Raw genomic sequence first — 15,776 nt, forward strand, 5'->3', positions numbered from 1 at the left:
CTGGTGTCCTTTCCAACTCTCAAGGGGATGAGCAAATAAAATAATTCCACTTCTAAAGGGGTCCAGTTCAGCCTGGCTAGATAAATTCCCTTTTGGACACAGGATTTGATATCCAGACTACCAAGGGAAATGCAGATAAGGAAATAGAAACTGAGAGTTGTTAATGGCTTTTCAGGCTAAAGTAACTCAGCAGTAAGTGACAAATCCTGAATTTGGAGCCAGTTCTGTCAGAGGCCCAACATCTAAATCTCTTTGCTAAAGATCTACCTCAGAGAGCGTAGGAGAACCTGAAGAGACAAAGTCCCTTATGCTGTAGGGGGGAAGTAATTGATCTTTCTACAGTCAAGGAATTTTAGTGCTGGGATTAGTAGTAGAAATCATTAGGTCTAATCCTCTCATTTTACAAATGAGGAAACTGAGGCCCAGAAAAGGTGATCACCTTACTCAAAGTCAAAAGCTAGTTTTTAACAATTTGGAGAAAAATAAAAAGAGGAAACCAGTAAAATTGTCAGAAATTTTCAGGACCATGGAGGTAAAAGAGGGCCTGGTAGAAGGGGGAAGTAAGAGAGGAACTGAAGGGCAGTGAAGACGATGCGCCCTAGAGCCAACCCTCTGATACTGCTTAACTTTGTGTCCTCGGGTTCTCCATTCTTCTTTATTATTGACTTTATAAAACTGTGTGAAGTCCAAGTACCCTAACTCAGAAGTACATCATGATAAAGATGCCAATAAAAATAATAATTACAGTAATAACTGAAAATCATCCAATGTACACTATGTCCATGGTCTCACAGTATTTCTATGAGGTGGTAAGTGACCATTTTACAGATGAAGAGACTAGGGCACCAACCGTGCAAGTAAACTTGCCGAAGGTCTCAGAGCTAGTAAGTGGTGGAGCCAGGTTCCAGGCACTTTGATTCCAGAACTGGACAGAGATACTGGACTTTTCACTTACTGGAGCCTTGGTATCTGCTGATTCTGTCCAGTCTGCTCAGGCTCCTTCAGGTTCCCATCCTTACTGGTCATATCTACCTTGCTGAGACCCAGAACCCAGGGCTGACAAATGCCAATTTTGAGAGAGTATCTATGAACAGATTTTCACAGAGCAGAAGCTATATTCAAATATAAAACGAATCAAAATAAACAAACAAAAAGATAAACACGCTGCAGAAGAAGGAAGGAGGAGCCAAGAAGGATGAAAATAGCTGTTGTGTAGTAAACGCATCAAACTCTTGAGAGGACCCAGAACTAAGACAAACCGCTAGCATTAAAGGTCAGAAAGAAAAGTGTTAGTTAATCTAGACATTAACTAACTAGGTGTCTATCATCTGCATGTCCCTGATTAGAGGAGACTTACTCAGTTTATTGATATTTGGTATTAGAGAACCCCATGTCTGTAAATATTCAGCTCTAAATCCATCCATGGAAAACAAAATAACTGGTGGCAGGTCAAATCTGAAAATGGAAAATAAGAATTTGTCCATTATTTTGATTTTTTAAAAAAGACACTTTTCTGTACTACTTATAATTCTCTAAATTAGAAAACACTAAGAAAATACAGCCAGAAATAGTTCTAAGTCAAGTTTTCCTTTCTCTTTTTAAAAATTATTTCCCTTTACAATCAGTATGTCCAGTATGTTATTAATCCATAGTAAAAATGTACAGTATTTTTTAAAAGGTGTTACATAACTTATCTGGGTCTTTCAACTTGGAGATCTACCACCCTTTGAGTTCTAGAGTTTAAATAATGTTAGCTAACTTTATTTCTGTTTGCTCCTTGGCACTGGCTATCGGTGACACCCAGGTATACCATATATGAAATTTCTCTAGCCCATTGTAGGTCTCTACAATGACCAGGCAGTGCACTGTGGAGAAAAAGGGATTGGCCTCAGAAAGACAAGTTTGATTCTCTGCTTCATTCTTTATGAGCTGTTTAACTGAGCAGTTATTCAACCTCTCAAAACTCAGTCCCAACCCACACACCCAGCACTTTGGAATCATTACAACATGGCACATTAGTATCATTGCCTCACCTCAAATAAATGTAGTATTTTACAGGGGCAGGTATACATGGAGCTAATTATTTGTAGTTTTACGGTAGAAGTCAGCAGCGTGCAAGCAGAGCACTAATAAAACATCACCAGAAATGAGATTTTATATTAGAGACATTTCAAAATCCCAGCTTTGGGATGTCCTGGCTGGAGTCATTTAGATCTAAATTCTAATCCTGATCGTAGGACCTTGGGATGTTAGTACAAATATTTCAACCATTTTTTAAGTCGTTGTAAAATATGAATATAATAACTTAATGTAAAAATGCTTTTTAAACAATAAAGCAAACCAAAGTATGTTATGAGTTGGAAGCCACAAGGAATCTAATCTTTTGTTAACTGTTTTGTTCTAAGATGTAAAGAGTGGGAGAAATTCCACCCTGCCTCTCAGCTACATTCCTGCGTGCCATCTGTTAAAGGAGAATAAACATGTCCGTTTCCTTCTCACCCTTCTGGGCACTGGGGCTGCTGGGCTGTGCCACACTCTTCTTCAACCCATGAGGTATCTCCTGAAAAGCATAAGATCAAAATCTTTAGATAAGAAAAGAGAAACCAATGTTCAACGGACATGCTCTTTCCAAACGACTTAATTCATGTTACTGCAATGACAAAATTCTTCTAGAACATGTTAAATGCTACTTCACATGTTGGCAAGGTCAGTGCCTCTAGCGATTTGCACAGATTAGTAATCTACACTAACTGAATACCAGGAAACCCATCTTTACCAAGAAAATAAAGGGAATTCCTTTAACTGGAAAGGGACAATTTCTTTTTTCTTTTTTAAATAATGTTTTTTCCCTCAAGGACAGTGTTTTCCCAACTGCTAGGAAAAATGAGTTTAATAAATATAGGTATACAATCTAAAGAAAAATGAAAGCATAAAAAAAAGAGAAATAGCCAATGAGAATAATTTTTTTTTTTTTTTTTTTTTTTTTTTGCGGTATGCGGGCCTCTCACTGTTGTGGCTTCTCCCGTTGCAGAGCACAGGCTCCGGACACGCAGGCTCAGTGGCCATGGCTCACGGGCCCAGCTGCTCCGCGGCATGTGGGATCTTCCCGGACCGGGGCACGAACCCGTGTCCCCTGCATCCGCAGGCGGACTCTCAACCACTGCGCCACCAGGGAAGCCCCAATGAGAATAATTGATATTAACATCAAATGGGGAAAATCAAACAAACAAATTTTTAAGATTGTAAATAAAAAATTACACTCCATGTAACTAAAAAATTACACTCCATCACTCCATGGATGTTTCTGTTTATAAAACATTCCCACTAGTTAATGAAGTAGAAATGATAGAATATGAATGTCATCATTTGCAACCCCTAATGGATCTAGGCAATGATCATCAATGGCTAACATGACCAAAAAAGAGACAAGCAGACAAGATGTTCCTCTTGATGGAAGTAACACCACTACCTGTGAAGGGTACATGGTAAACAGGTGGATAGATAGATAGATAGATAGATAGATAGATAGATAGATAGATAGAGAAAGAAAGAAAGATAAACACCTGAATCTGAACAGTCCTCTAGTTCTAACTACCAATTTGCAGGAAAAATAGGGGATGACAAACTGTTTAAGTCACAGAGGATGCAATCTGCAAAACCCAGACTGGAAAATTCTACAGGACTAGTGACTCCATTTATCCAACATGTAAATTGCATGGGGTGGAAAAAGGAAGGGAGAACCCACTTTTAAACGACTTGAAATATATCAGCCAGTTGCAATGTATGGAATCTGTTTGGATCCTACTTCAAACAAATATTTTTTTAATATTATAAAACAAAAAAATCTGAACACAGATTGGACATTTGTTAACAATAAATAATTATTGAAGACATTTTTAGATATATTGATGGTATTCTAATTTTGTTAAATCTTCAACTTTTTTAGATACAGACTGAAAATATTTATAGATGAATGACATTAACCTTGGGATTTGCTTTGTAGTAATCTAAAATGTTCAAAGAGAGGTTGGAGGTATTTTATTAAGAAAAAAACCCCAAAGCTTGAAAATAAGCAAAAGGAGGACTGATCATTAAACTTCATTTTAATGTCATGCTGGGAATTATTCAAAAAGCCCACCTATGGATTATCTAGTTACCTAGGAGTATATATCTTTATCTAGCTTATTCTTTACCACTTATTCATTTTACAACTTAGTAAGGGTAGGAGTTAATTGGTAGAAAACTAATAGCAGTGTAACTGATTCTTATCTGATAGCAGATAAATTGTCCTGTAGCAAAGCAAATCATTTGTGTCCCACCACAAGTTACATCTTTAGTGATTTTATTCCAACATTCTCTCAGTTCTAATCTCTTCGATCCTCTGAGCCAGCTTAACATTCATACTGTATTGGTATGAGACAAGACTGGTCATGAGTTGATCACTACTGAAGCAAGGTGATTGACATATGGTTAAACACACTATTCTTTCCATATGTTAGAAATTCATCATATTTCTTTTGAAAATTCTGAACTTAAAATATAAAAGTTAGGGCTTCCCTGGTGGCGCAGTGGTTGAGAGTCCGCCTGCCGATGCAGGGGACATGGGTTCGTGCCCCGGTCTGGGAAGACCCCACATGCCGCAGAGCAGCTGGGCCCGTGAGCCATGGCCGCTGAGCCTGCGCGTCCGGAGCCTGTGCTCCGCAACGGGAGAGGCCACGACAGTGAGAGGCCCGCATACCGCAAAAAAAAAAAAAAAAAGAGTTATAAAATTAGGGCAGAAGGCAGGAGACCACAAAGCTCAGAGGCACTGTGCTCAATGAACTTATTAGAGAAATAAGCAAACTGCAAACTACACTTGCCTTTGTGAATTTAGGGGGATTTTTAATGACACGATATTCACTATTAAATATCAATTATTATTTAAAAACAGACTTACCATTTCAGGCTTTTACTTTCCTTTCTGGTTGCCCCTTTTAGTGGATTTTCAGTTATATTTTGCATAAAAACTGATTCATCTATTAGTGTAAAGCCTATTTTTTACTGAGGGACTATACTTAATAATGTTTCTACTATAACATTTTCCTCTTATTTAAAAAAATCAAAATTCACCTTAATCTCTTTTTTTGTCTAAAAATATTACACATGTAAGTTAGTTAGCTCTACTGGGTGTGGTGTTAGGAAAAAGGGGTTGATAGCTTGAAGCAATCTTGTTGCTATGTGTATATGACGTTTTTCCTAAGTCTCATCAGATGTGCAGAGGGATTGGTGATTTTTTTTAAAAATCTACATCACTTATAAAGGGCAAAGCAGGTGAAATCAGGCATTGAATAACCTGGATTCTAACCTTGGCTCTCTGCATTACCTCCCTGCCAGTCCGAAATCAGTCATTTAACTAACTGCTATTCAGGCCAGAGAATCTCTTCTGTGATGTTTTAACTTTAGGATCTGCCGTCCAGTGTCTCAAACCACAAGAATGTCTAGCATAGTCATTGGACTGAAAAAGACCTTGCTTTACAGAACATGTGGAATGTTAACTTTTCTCTTCTCTTCTATAATATCTTTGCTCTGAGCTCCCTTCCTCTATCGTGCACAAAACCCATTTCTTCCCACAGTAAACACATTGGGTCTTTTCTTCCACGTAGCGTGGCTAAAAATTCTTGGACTTGATTTAATGTCTGCAGCCTAGGCCAGCTCTAGGGTCACTGAACTCACGCAGGCAAATGGGTCAACACCTGCTTACCTTGGCAAACACTCTTATAGTCAGCACAGCAGTCTTTCTTCTGTAAACAGTCATCTGAACAAGAGCAAAGGCTGGATTCCAGTCTGGTCTCCCCACAACGAAATTTATTGCACGTCCATATTCGAGCTGGAAAATTACACAATTCGGTTTTGAGCATACAACTTAATTTAAGCATCCAATAACAAAAATACAAATTCCATGCATTTCTTCTTGTATTATCCTATGGTCAAATTCTTGGTTTATCCTCATTCATAAATGAAAATTCATAATACGAATAAGGGGCAATCCACCACTTTTCTTCGTTTGGCATGGGTGGCAGAGAGAAATGTAGCTTTATAAGCTGCAGCTCTGGTCTACCTATCAGGTAGACCTCTGAGTCTGGAGAAACTCTGAACACCTGTCCTATTCCCACCCAAGGGTAGGAACTTCCAATGGTAAAGAACTACTAACCTTGAGTGACTGTTGCCACCTAAGAGCAGCCTGCCCAGCCTTATCTAAGGACAGACAACAAGGAAGTGGCAGTGACAACAGAAGTAACAGGAACATGGTCAGGTCTGTAAGAATGTAGGCAGGCAGGGTACCTCCAAGCTGAGAGTGAAAGAAAGGTAGATCAGCTCCCCACCATGCCTCTGATATTTGCCCAGGCTAGGCACTTAATGTGAGATCAGTTTCAATAAATCCCAGTGCTAACAACAGCAAGAGGCTGGACTGAGGCTGCTTCCTAGGGCCACCTGCAGGAAACAGTGACTAGAATCAACATCAGCCCCTGTGCTCAGACAAATGCATTGGCTAGGTGACAGCTGTGTGTTTCAGTCATGCACAGAATTCTTCATTCTCAATTATATACTATGTACTTAGAAAGAAAAGAGTTCTGGAGATGAATTAAAAGGAGTACAGATCTTATCCATACTAGGCTATACCCTCCTTCTTGCCCTTTTCAGAGAGCATAATTTAAGGAGCTGTACTGTCCTAATCTTCTCTCCTCGAACCACTAGACACCTCCCCCCACCACCTCCTTGATTTCTTAGAAAATTAAATATTGCAAACTGTCTCTTCTGCCTCAAGAACAGTGTTTCTCAAGTTGTGTTCTGTGGACCGCTGGCATCAGAATCGCTAAGGATCACCAGCTTTCCAGTGGAGTCTTATGCATCCTGAAATTTGAGAACCACTAAAAATGAGACTAAATAAGATGAAAAGCCATGAGAAAACTCCCTTGAAACTTGTGTAATTTGACAACATTTCATCTACTGGAGACTGTTATTCCTCAACCTCAACTAAATAAAGTGTGGGTTCTATCTTTAGTACTGAAAGGGGGGTCAGGATTATACTAGATCCTGAATACAAGGTGTAATGGGCTGAATTGTGTCCCTCCCCTAAAATGTTGAAGTCTTAACTTCAACATGACTGTGAATGGGCCCTTATTTAGAAAAGGATTTTGCAGATAACCAAGTTAAAATCAGGTCATTAGAGTGGACCCCAATCCAGTATGACTGGTATTCTTCTTACAACAAGAGGAAATTCAGACGTGGACACACCCAGAGGGAAGACTGTGAGGACGTGGGGAGAAGGCCATCTGCAGACGAAGGCAGAGCTTTGAGTTACGTCTGCCACAAGTGGAGGAACACGCAAGATGGCTGGAGACCCGCCAAAAGCTAGGAGAGAAGCATGGAACAGATTCTCCCTCACAGCCTCAGAAGGAACCAACCCTGCCAAACCTAGATCTTGGACTTCTAGTTTCCAGAACTGTGAGAAAATGAATTTCTGTTGTTTAAGCCACCCAGTTCGTGGGACTTTGTTATGGCAGCCTGAGCAAACTAATACACAAAGTGAGCATTCGCATTTGCATGCAAATGCTCAGGCAAATGTGCGATCATTAGATAGCACAACCAACATGCTAATAAACTTGCTCTCAGGATTCGTACTTGGTCCCACACAGGTGTCTTCAAAGTCCCAGCAGCAGTCGCCTCGGCCTTTACATTGCACGTCACACCGGCAGCCCTCCAGTCCTCTATGTGAAGCATCAAAGCATTTTTTCCTGCAGCTGCCTGTAGAGTGAAAGAATAAGGAAATCTGTGCTTAGAAGTTATCCGAAGTCTCATAGCTTGAGGGTGCAAGCCCAAGAAGTACCCAGCACAGACTAGGACAGACAATTAGATAATTTTTATTGCACTGTATGACTCATCAGTGCAAAGTGATAAATAATGAGTAATACATAATGAGTGATTTTTCCCCAGGACTCCAGAGAGGTCCCAGACTCAGATACACCAGGGGCCATAAGGAGAGGGTAGGAGGGACAAGCAGAGGCTAAATGTAGTGGAATTGGTTGAAAGTCTGCATATGAAGCAGCAGCTACCCACCCCACCTCCCACTACAGAATAGAAGGCTCAAAATTTGGAAGAAATTGGGAGGAGTTGCTTTCATCACAGAGACAGCAGACATGGAGGATGGCCATAATGAGAAAAAAAGATGAACAAGTCTTACTCTTAAATGTGAACAGATGATTACCAGACCTTTGAGGATAGCATCCACATGAAAAACCAAAACAAACAAGAAAAAAAGAAAAACTTTTGAAGAGGAAATATTGCAAGGAGCAGAAGAGTTAAACACACACACGATAACGCACACACAAACACACAACTGATATTGAGATGCTCAGAAAAGAAATTGCATCCATTAAATAAGAAAGTAAACTATAATTTTAAAAAGGGAAATCACGTTCAGGGTGCTCTTAGAAATAAAAACGTGAGAGCAGTAATGGAAAACTCAGTAGAGGGGTGTGGTAGGCAGAATTATGGTTTTCAAGAAGATTCCATCCCCTAATCCTCGAGACTGTGAATATACTGCCTTACATGGCAGAGGAACTTTGCAGATATAATTAAGGCTACTACTTAGTTGACCTTGAAACAGGGAGGTACTACTGAAAAGTGAAAACAAAGAAAATGGAAATGATATTATTAAAGAAATCATAATAAAATTTCCCAGAGTTGAAGAGTAAACATTATTATGTCAAAGGTGCTCACCAAATTTCACAGCAAAACTCACACCAAGGGATCAATAGGGATAAAGAGATCTGGAAAGCTCCCAGAGATAGATCAGGAGAAATGTGTACAGGATCACAAGTCAGAATGATATCAAATTTCCTAAAAGCAACTCTGGGAGAGGGCATAGGTCAAATGGCATGTTGGATACACACCAAAGAGCACTATGTATTAAGTAGATAGGTATATAACAATAAGTGCATGCATTGTAATTAGATAGTTACAAAGTCCTGTGAGAAAGTAAGGGGAAAAGTTTATATGCCATTTACATAAAACGTCTTTACATTTTTACATTCACTCCTTTGAAACATTTTCCGCACTTGAACTTCAGGACAAAACAATCACCTGGCTTTCTTCCCACATTCCTGACCCTCCTTCCTAGTCTTCTGTGTTCTCCTCCCTTCATCTTCCAGTCCTTTAAGGTTGGCATACCCTGGTCACATTGCTTTAAAGCCCATGTATGATGCTGGTAACCACCATGTTGCATGTCCAGCCAGAACTTCCCCCAAAAGCCAGTCTTTTATATACAACTACTTTTTGACTTTTCTACTTGGACATCTAGTAGGTATTTCAAATTTAACATATCCAAAACTGAGTTCCTGATTATTCTTCCCAAACCAGCTCCTTCTATAGCCTTCCCCATCTGAATTATGGAAATGCCATATTTTCTGATGTTCATGCTGAAAATCTTGAGGTCATTCTTGACTTCTCTGTTTCTCACTCCATAACCAATCTGTTGATAAAATCTATCTATTACAAAAAAAGATCTCCAGAATCCAAGTACTTTTCATCAGTTACAATGCTACCACCCTGGTCCAAGACATACGGCTTGTCTATATTATTGCAATAATTTTCTAATTGGTCTCTCTATTTCTCCTGGTTTCGCTCTGCCATTTATTCATAACACAGCAGCCTGAGCGATCATGTTGAAAAGCAAACCACAGCATGTCATGTCATTCCTCTGCTCAAAACCTCCAATCACTCCCCATCACACTCAGAATGAAAGCCAAAAGCCGTATTTTGACCTACCAACCCCTCTGTGATCAACTCCTCTTTGGCTGATCTCATTTTATGACTACCCTCCCTCTGGGCCTCTTAGCTCTAGCTCACTGATCTCCTGTTATTCTTTAAATAGAACATATGCCAGATAAGCTCCTGCCTTAGGCCTTTGCACTTGCTATTTTCTCTTGCCTGGAATGTTCTTTTCCAAAATATCCTTGTTTCTTCCTCACTTCCTTTAGCTCTTTACTCAAAAGTCATTACGCACACCCCACCCACCCTGACTCAATATTTCATGTTCCCCTTTTCAGTTTTACTTATTCCTTAGCACTTTCCCTTCATATTATATATATATATATATATATATTGCTCAATTTTAATTATCTGTCTTCCATGCTAGAATGTAAACCCTTTGAAGGATTTTTGTCTGTTTCCTTTATCACTATATCCCCAGTAATTAGAATAGTGCCTAGCACAGTGTTAGTGCTCAATTGTTGAAGAACAGGTAAAAAGGATGTGCACATAAAATGAGAAATTTGTCACTCAAACTAGAAAAACTTGTTTAAAAACTCACACTAGAAAAAATATATATTGCCTATGAAAAGTAGGCTAATTGGAGCAGAGAATGGTGAAGATGATCAAGGGTTGGGGTTTAGGAAACAGTTGTGGTGGAAGAATGAGGGGGTGACTATGTTAGGATGCTGGCAAAAAGAAGCTGGCGTTAAACACCAATCCCCTGGGTGGGAGGGAGAGGAGAGTGATGCCACACAAGCCCTGATAGACTGAGATGAAAGGAAGAGAATAAGGAACAATGACTAGGGAGCCAGTCAGTAGCTGTACTAACGTAAGGAAAGGAGGGAAAGAACTGGAATAATTGGAGATTTTGCTCAGAGATTACCATATGCCTTTTGCAATTAGTTTATGTGATTTGTGGGATGAAATAACCAAGAAATGATGCCCACCTGTGCACACTAACGTCAGAATAGTACCACCAAAATGACCTGCCAACATTTGCTAGATCTAGGACTGGTACTGCAGCTCAGAAACACAACAGCCAAGTGACCAAGAAAAGAGTAATTTTACAGCCAATGCCCATCTTTTCAGTTCCACTGTGTTCCCATGTTACAGCAGGGGTACTGAGTGTTTGTAAATTACTAAGTGAAAACATAATTGGAAAATTGCCAGTTAACCTCACCAAGAGTCTCCCACTGAAGAAGACTTTCCCCATTGGAGTCAAATTAGAAGTTAATCATATAAAAAAGGAGATAAAAAAGGAGAATAAATTATCTAACACTTGACCTCATACTTTCCCTTAGTAAAAGTGTCAAAACAATACATAGTAAGATTATAGAAAGTGCTTTTTATTGAATCGCTTGCAAATGGTTTATTTACTGTTCATACTAATGCAATATGGCAAAAGGGATGGGAGGTGTTTTGATACTTTAAGCCACAGACCTCCTATTTTTTCTTTGCTTCTTATGAGAAAAAAAATGTGAAGCTTTCATTGTGCACTACATTTCAGGAAAGTGGCACTGCCTAACCAAGAAATGGTGCTATTTCTGGGATGGGGTAACACTAACGTGATATCAAGGTACAAAAGTGGTGGTAGGAAGTCATGGGAGTGAAGCAACTAAGACTTTCGAAGTCAAGTTTATCATAGGATATTAATGATTAGAGTAGGAGCTGGGAGAGAAGGAATCTTTGATTCAGTTACCAAAGTCCTCTATGAAAGTGAGGAAAAGGGGCAAATACTGGAATGATATGAATCTCAAAGAAGCAGGGAGATGAGGTCAAAGAAGAAAGTCCAGAAGCGGCAGTGGAGAGTGCTAACCACAGATGTGGGCTCCTGACAAGTGGGGCATGGGAGAAAGGGGAGCCTAGCCTAGCCTAGAAAGGAGGCGAGTCCAGGTTATATAACAGGGAAGGGGAGGAGAAAGAAGAAAGAAGGAAAGTTTCTGAGAAAATGTTGAGGGGAGTACCTTGCTCTTCATGTTGCCTGAGTCCAGCCACCAGGCCTAACGCAAGTGACACAGCCACCAACAAAGTGAGAAGAACCTATTAACAAAAAAATGTGACATTTACCATTTTGTTAAAATATACAAAGACCCAGACAACTGCCCTCCCTTGGTGATTGTTAAGGGAGCACAGCCTGCTAGCTTTTCGCATTACCAGATCCAACAATGATAAGGGGACAGAATTTTATTTAATGCCTGATTATTTTCAGGCATTAAGTAAGAAAGGTTTGGGAAGAATGTTAAAATACCATTTATTACAGATCTTCAAATTCAAATACGTTAGTCCTAGTTAGTTTAACCCAAAATTGAGTTAAAGTACAAATGAAACCAAGGGGCCATTTACCTTTGCCCATTTTCCTTTCTTAACTAGATACATGTTTGGAGATCATTTATTTAAAAGCATTCCAAAACTGTGAAATCGTTAACTACCTCATTCCCAGGAAGCAGGGTTTTTCTCTCCCACTCTGACCATCAGAGAATAATGAGAATATTTAACATATAAAAATATAATGTCCAGGGCTTCCCTGGTGGCACAGTGGTTGAGAGTCTGCCTGCCGATGCAGGGGACACGGTTTCGTGCCCCGGTCTGGGAAGATCCCACATGCCGCGGAGCAGCTGGGCCCGTGAGCCATGGCCCCTGCGCGTCCGGAGCCTGTGCTCCGCAACGGGAGAGGCCACAACACTGAGAGGTCCGCGTACCGCAAAAATAAATAAATAAATATATATATATATATATATATATATATATATAAAATGTCCAAATAATTAACTAGCAAATTATCTGCTTTGATCTGCAGTGCAAACAAATGTTTTAGGGGTAACCAGGAAGTCATGGGACCAAAGATTGTGTATGTCATTCATTATCACTACTACTGACAAAGCTCTTCAGTGTAATGGACTTTATACTATTACTGAAGTTAAACTGTGATATAAATTAAAGAGAATTCTTCCCACTGACCTCTTTCCCTATCCATTAAGTCCAATGATAAGCATACTGGATGACAGAGCTTAAATAATATGTATCACCATAAAGAATACAAATGCAACAGGTACACAGATTACTCCAAGTATTTTACAATACAAATAAACTTTGTTATGTTTCTTTTTTAAAAATCGCTTTTATAAAAGAAAAAAAAACATCAAAATTTGCTTAGATAATAAAAACCCTACATAAACTATAGATTTTGTCTGTTTTCCTTCTGAAAAATCATCTGGAAATTAACATATCTAATTTTTACAATAGAAGTGAATTCAGTGATTGGGAAAATATGGTTAAAATACTGTGAAAACAATTTTTACATGAAGACTCAAAATTACCCCAAGGGTCAGTGACCTTCCAGCAGGTATTCATTCAGTGGAGAGGATGGAGAGGGCAAAGTAAACATAAACAGTTATTAAATAACATCATTAGCACTTTTTCCCTTATTATGATGCTCAAGAGCCACAGCTGACTAAGGCTACTAACGCTACAAAGCAACAAAGCACTGGGAAACTCTCCTATGGTAAACCTCATGTGTCATAGATTTACATTTCGGCTATATCTCAGTTTACATCTTATTTTTGGTCCTTTGGCCATTCAAACTTGCTGGAACAATAGACAACACCTAGCTGTCCTTAGGATGCTTTAAAACTTTTTAATGTTAAATCTTCATGTCTATTTCTTAGTGATTTTGTACTTGTTCCATATATTTATGACTTGCTCTCGCATTATTCTGTAATCTCCTCAAGGATAAAAAGGTTCATTTTCAATGTTGTATAATCATTGACTCTAAGTATGTAATTCTGAATAAGCTTCCTGATATTAAGGTGCAAATATATCTTAAACTATCTTATGCTATCTACAAAATGGAGAGGGGAGTGCTTTGGGCTCCAGAAATCACTGAGAAACCAACATTTGGCTTTAGCTTGGCTGAAAAAAGAATGCTAGAAACACAATAGGTACATTAAAAAATTTTAAATAAAACTTGTACTAAAATTTAGAAACAATAGGGTAACTTTGAAGCTATGATTTTAAACTATTGAGCTTCTGTTTACGTGTACTAACAACCCACTAAAAGGATACAACGAAGGGAAATAAACGATGAACAGACTTTGCTCCCGAGGAGTTGATAATTCCCTGAATTAATAAGGTAGGATAAATATAGTAAATGGCATAAGAGCTAAAAGAGAATGCCAAAGTTCCCAGAACAATAAATAAATAGAATATCTTGAGAGTTTCCTTTGTTATAGTCACTGAGCTCAATACATATACACACTGTTTCATTTACTCCTCCAAACAATGCTTGCGTGACAGAGAGAATGGCAATGACATTAAGAAAAGTAGGGAATTGGGCTTCCCTGGTGGCGCAGTGTTTGAGAGTCCGCCTGCCCAGACAGGGGACACGGGTTCTTGCCCCGGTCCGGGAAGATCCCACATGCCGCGGAGCAGCTGGGCCCGTGAGCCATGGCCGCTGAGCCTGCGCGTCCGGAGCCCGTGCTCCTCAACGGGAGAGGCCACAACAGTGAGAGGCCCGCATACCGCAAAAAAAAAAAAAAAGAAAGAAAGAAAAAAGAAGAAAAGTAGGGAATTTAAGAGAAAACTGCAGCAGTATAGGTGTGAGAAAACTATGCAAATGGTTTTAGCTACAAGGAAGGTGCTGGATTGATGAGCCAGCAAGCAGGCACTTGGAATGGTGTGGTAGACACTCAGCAACAGGTCAGAACTAGTGGCCGACTTGGAATTCTTGGTGGAGAATATGCTCTTAAAACCATTAAAGAAGGTGAGATTTCCTAAAGAAAGGATCTTTAGATAGGGTTTGGTGAAATGCATAATGAGAAGAAAGATAAATCAGCCAATAAAGCAGGTAAGGAGAATGATAAAAATGGGAATGTCAATGCCATCATGAAAGCAAGGGGAGAGAAGAATTCAAAATGAGAAACTGCTCCACAATATCTGTGTATTATTGTTAGGAGACTCAGCAGGAGAAGGATAGGGGAGAAGGGCTGACTTTTGAGGAGGTGACTTGAGTACAGTAAAAGCAAAGCTAGAGAACAAAAAATGGTTGGGTGGTGAGAAAATTGAGACAATGGCTAGAGCTGAAAGTTTGATGGTAAAAGGAAAAGAGAATGTAATAAAGTCAAGGAAAGTTTTTTGTTTTTGTTTTGTTATTGTTGTTGTTGTTTTAGGACAGGGAAGATCTTACCATGTAAGGGAACAAGAAAGAGAAAATAGGAAAAAGAGACCACCTCTAGGAGTGAAGTAAAATAGGATAAAATCAAGAGTCCAACAAAGAATAGAAGACACAGTGATTTTAATTCCTCACTCTCTTGTCTTAAAATATTCATGCAAAATAAATTAAAAATGGTGACTTGGGAGATAAATATAATTATAATCATGGTAAAATCAGTGCTGCTAAATGTTCTGCCACAGATCCCAACCTTTTAGATTGATCAAATATTAATTTGTTGTTACTCAAATTTCTTATTTGCAAAATGTGATTCACTTTGCTTTAGAGTTGTCATAAGGGATAAAACTGAACACAATTACTTAAAACTTTACATTCAAATAGCAACACAAACAAATACAATCGGGGAGTCATACCCCTACCATTAGTCACAAAGCTACAGAGACAAAAATGTTAAAATGTACTTACAATACAAATTATTTTGTACTTCTTAACAGTGTTTCTCATAACAGGTTCTTCCGTTGATAAACCCAGAGTAGAATCCATTGTTCTGTTAGCTGTATAAACCTGTTCTACCAGAAAATGGTAGAACTCCTTCGTTTTTCTAGTCTGGCAAAGAGAAACTGTATGAATTACGGGGCTGTAACTGACTTTTAAATGTTTGGGAAGAGCACAGCTCTTTAGTGATTGGGCAATCAAGAGAGGAAAAAATAACAGTGTCGAGAGATAAAAGTTCATTTCTAGTACATTGTAGACAACTGTTCTTTCTCTCCTTATAGTTTCTACTAAATACTAATCAAAATATATGTAACAAGAATAA

General features: G+C 38.9%; 1 protein-coding gene across 1 annotated transcript in view; it reads right to left on the minus strand.

The window, feature by feature from the left end:
* ENPP3 (ectonucleotide pyrophosphatase/phosphodiesterase 3) overlaps window positions 1-15,558 on the minus strand; it is a 64,658-nt gene extending 49,100 nt beyond the window's left edge. Inside the window, exons 1-6 of the mRNA XM_060029948.1 lie at window positions 15,425-15,558; window positions 11,757-11,832; window positions 7,663-7,785; window positions 5,741-5,866; window positions 2,500-2,560; window positions 1,358-1,455 (exon numbers count right to left, since the gene is read on the minus strand). Of these exons, the coding sequence (XP_059885931.1) occupies window positions 1,358-1,455; window positions 2,500-2,560; window positions 5,741-5,866; window positions 7,663-7,785; window positions 11,757-11,832; window positions 15,425-15,502 (562 nt within the window). The 5' untranslated portion in view covers window positions 15,503-15,558. The remainder of the gene's footprint in view (window positions 1-1,357; window positions 1,456-2,499; window positions 2,561-5,740; window positions 5,867-7,662; window positions 7,786-11,756; window positions 11,833-15,424) is intronic.
* Between the last annotated feature and the right edge of the window lie 218 nt (window positions 15,559-15,776).

Source organism: Delphinus delphis, chromosome 14 (genome assembly GCF_949987515.2).
Source record: "Delphinus delphis chromosome 14, mDelDel1.2, whole genome shotgun sequence".
In the NCBI taxonomy this organism is placed as follows: Eukaryota; Metazoa; Chordata; class Mammalia; order Artiodactyla; family Delphinidae; genus Delphinus; species Delphinus delphis.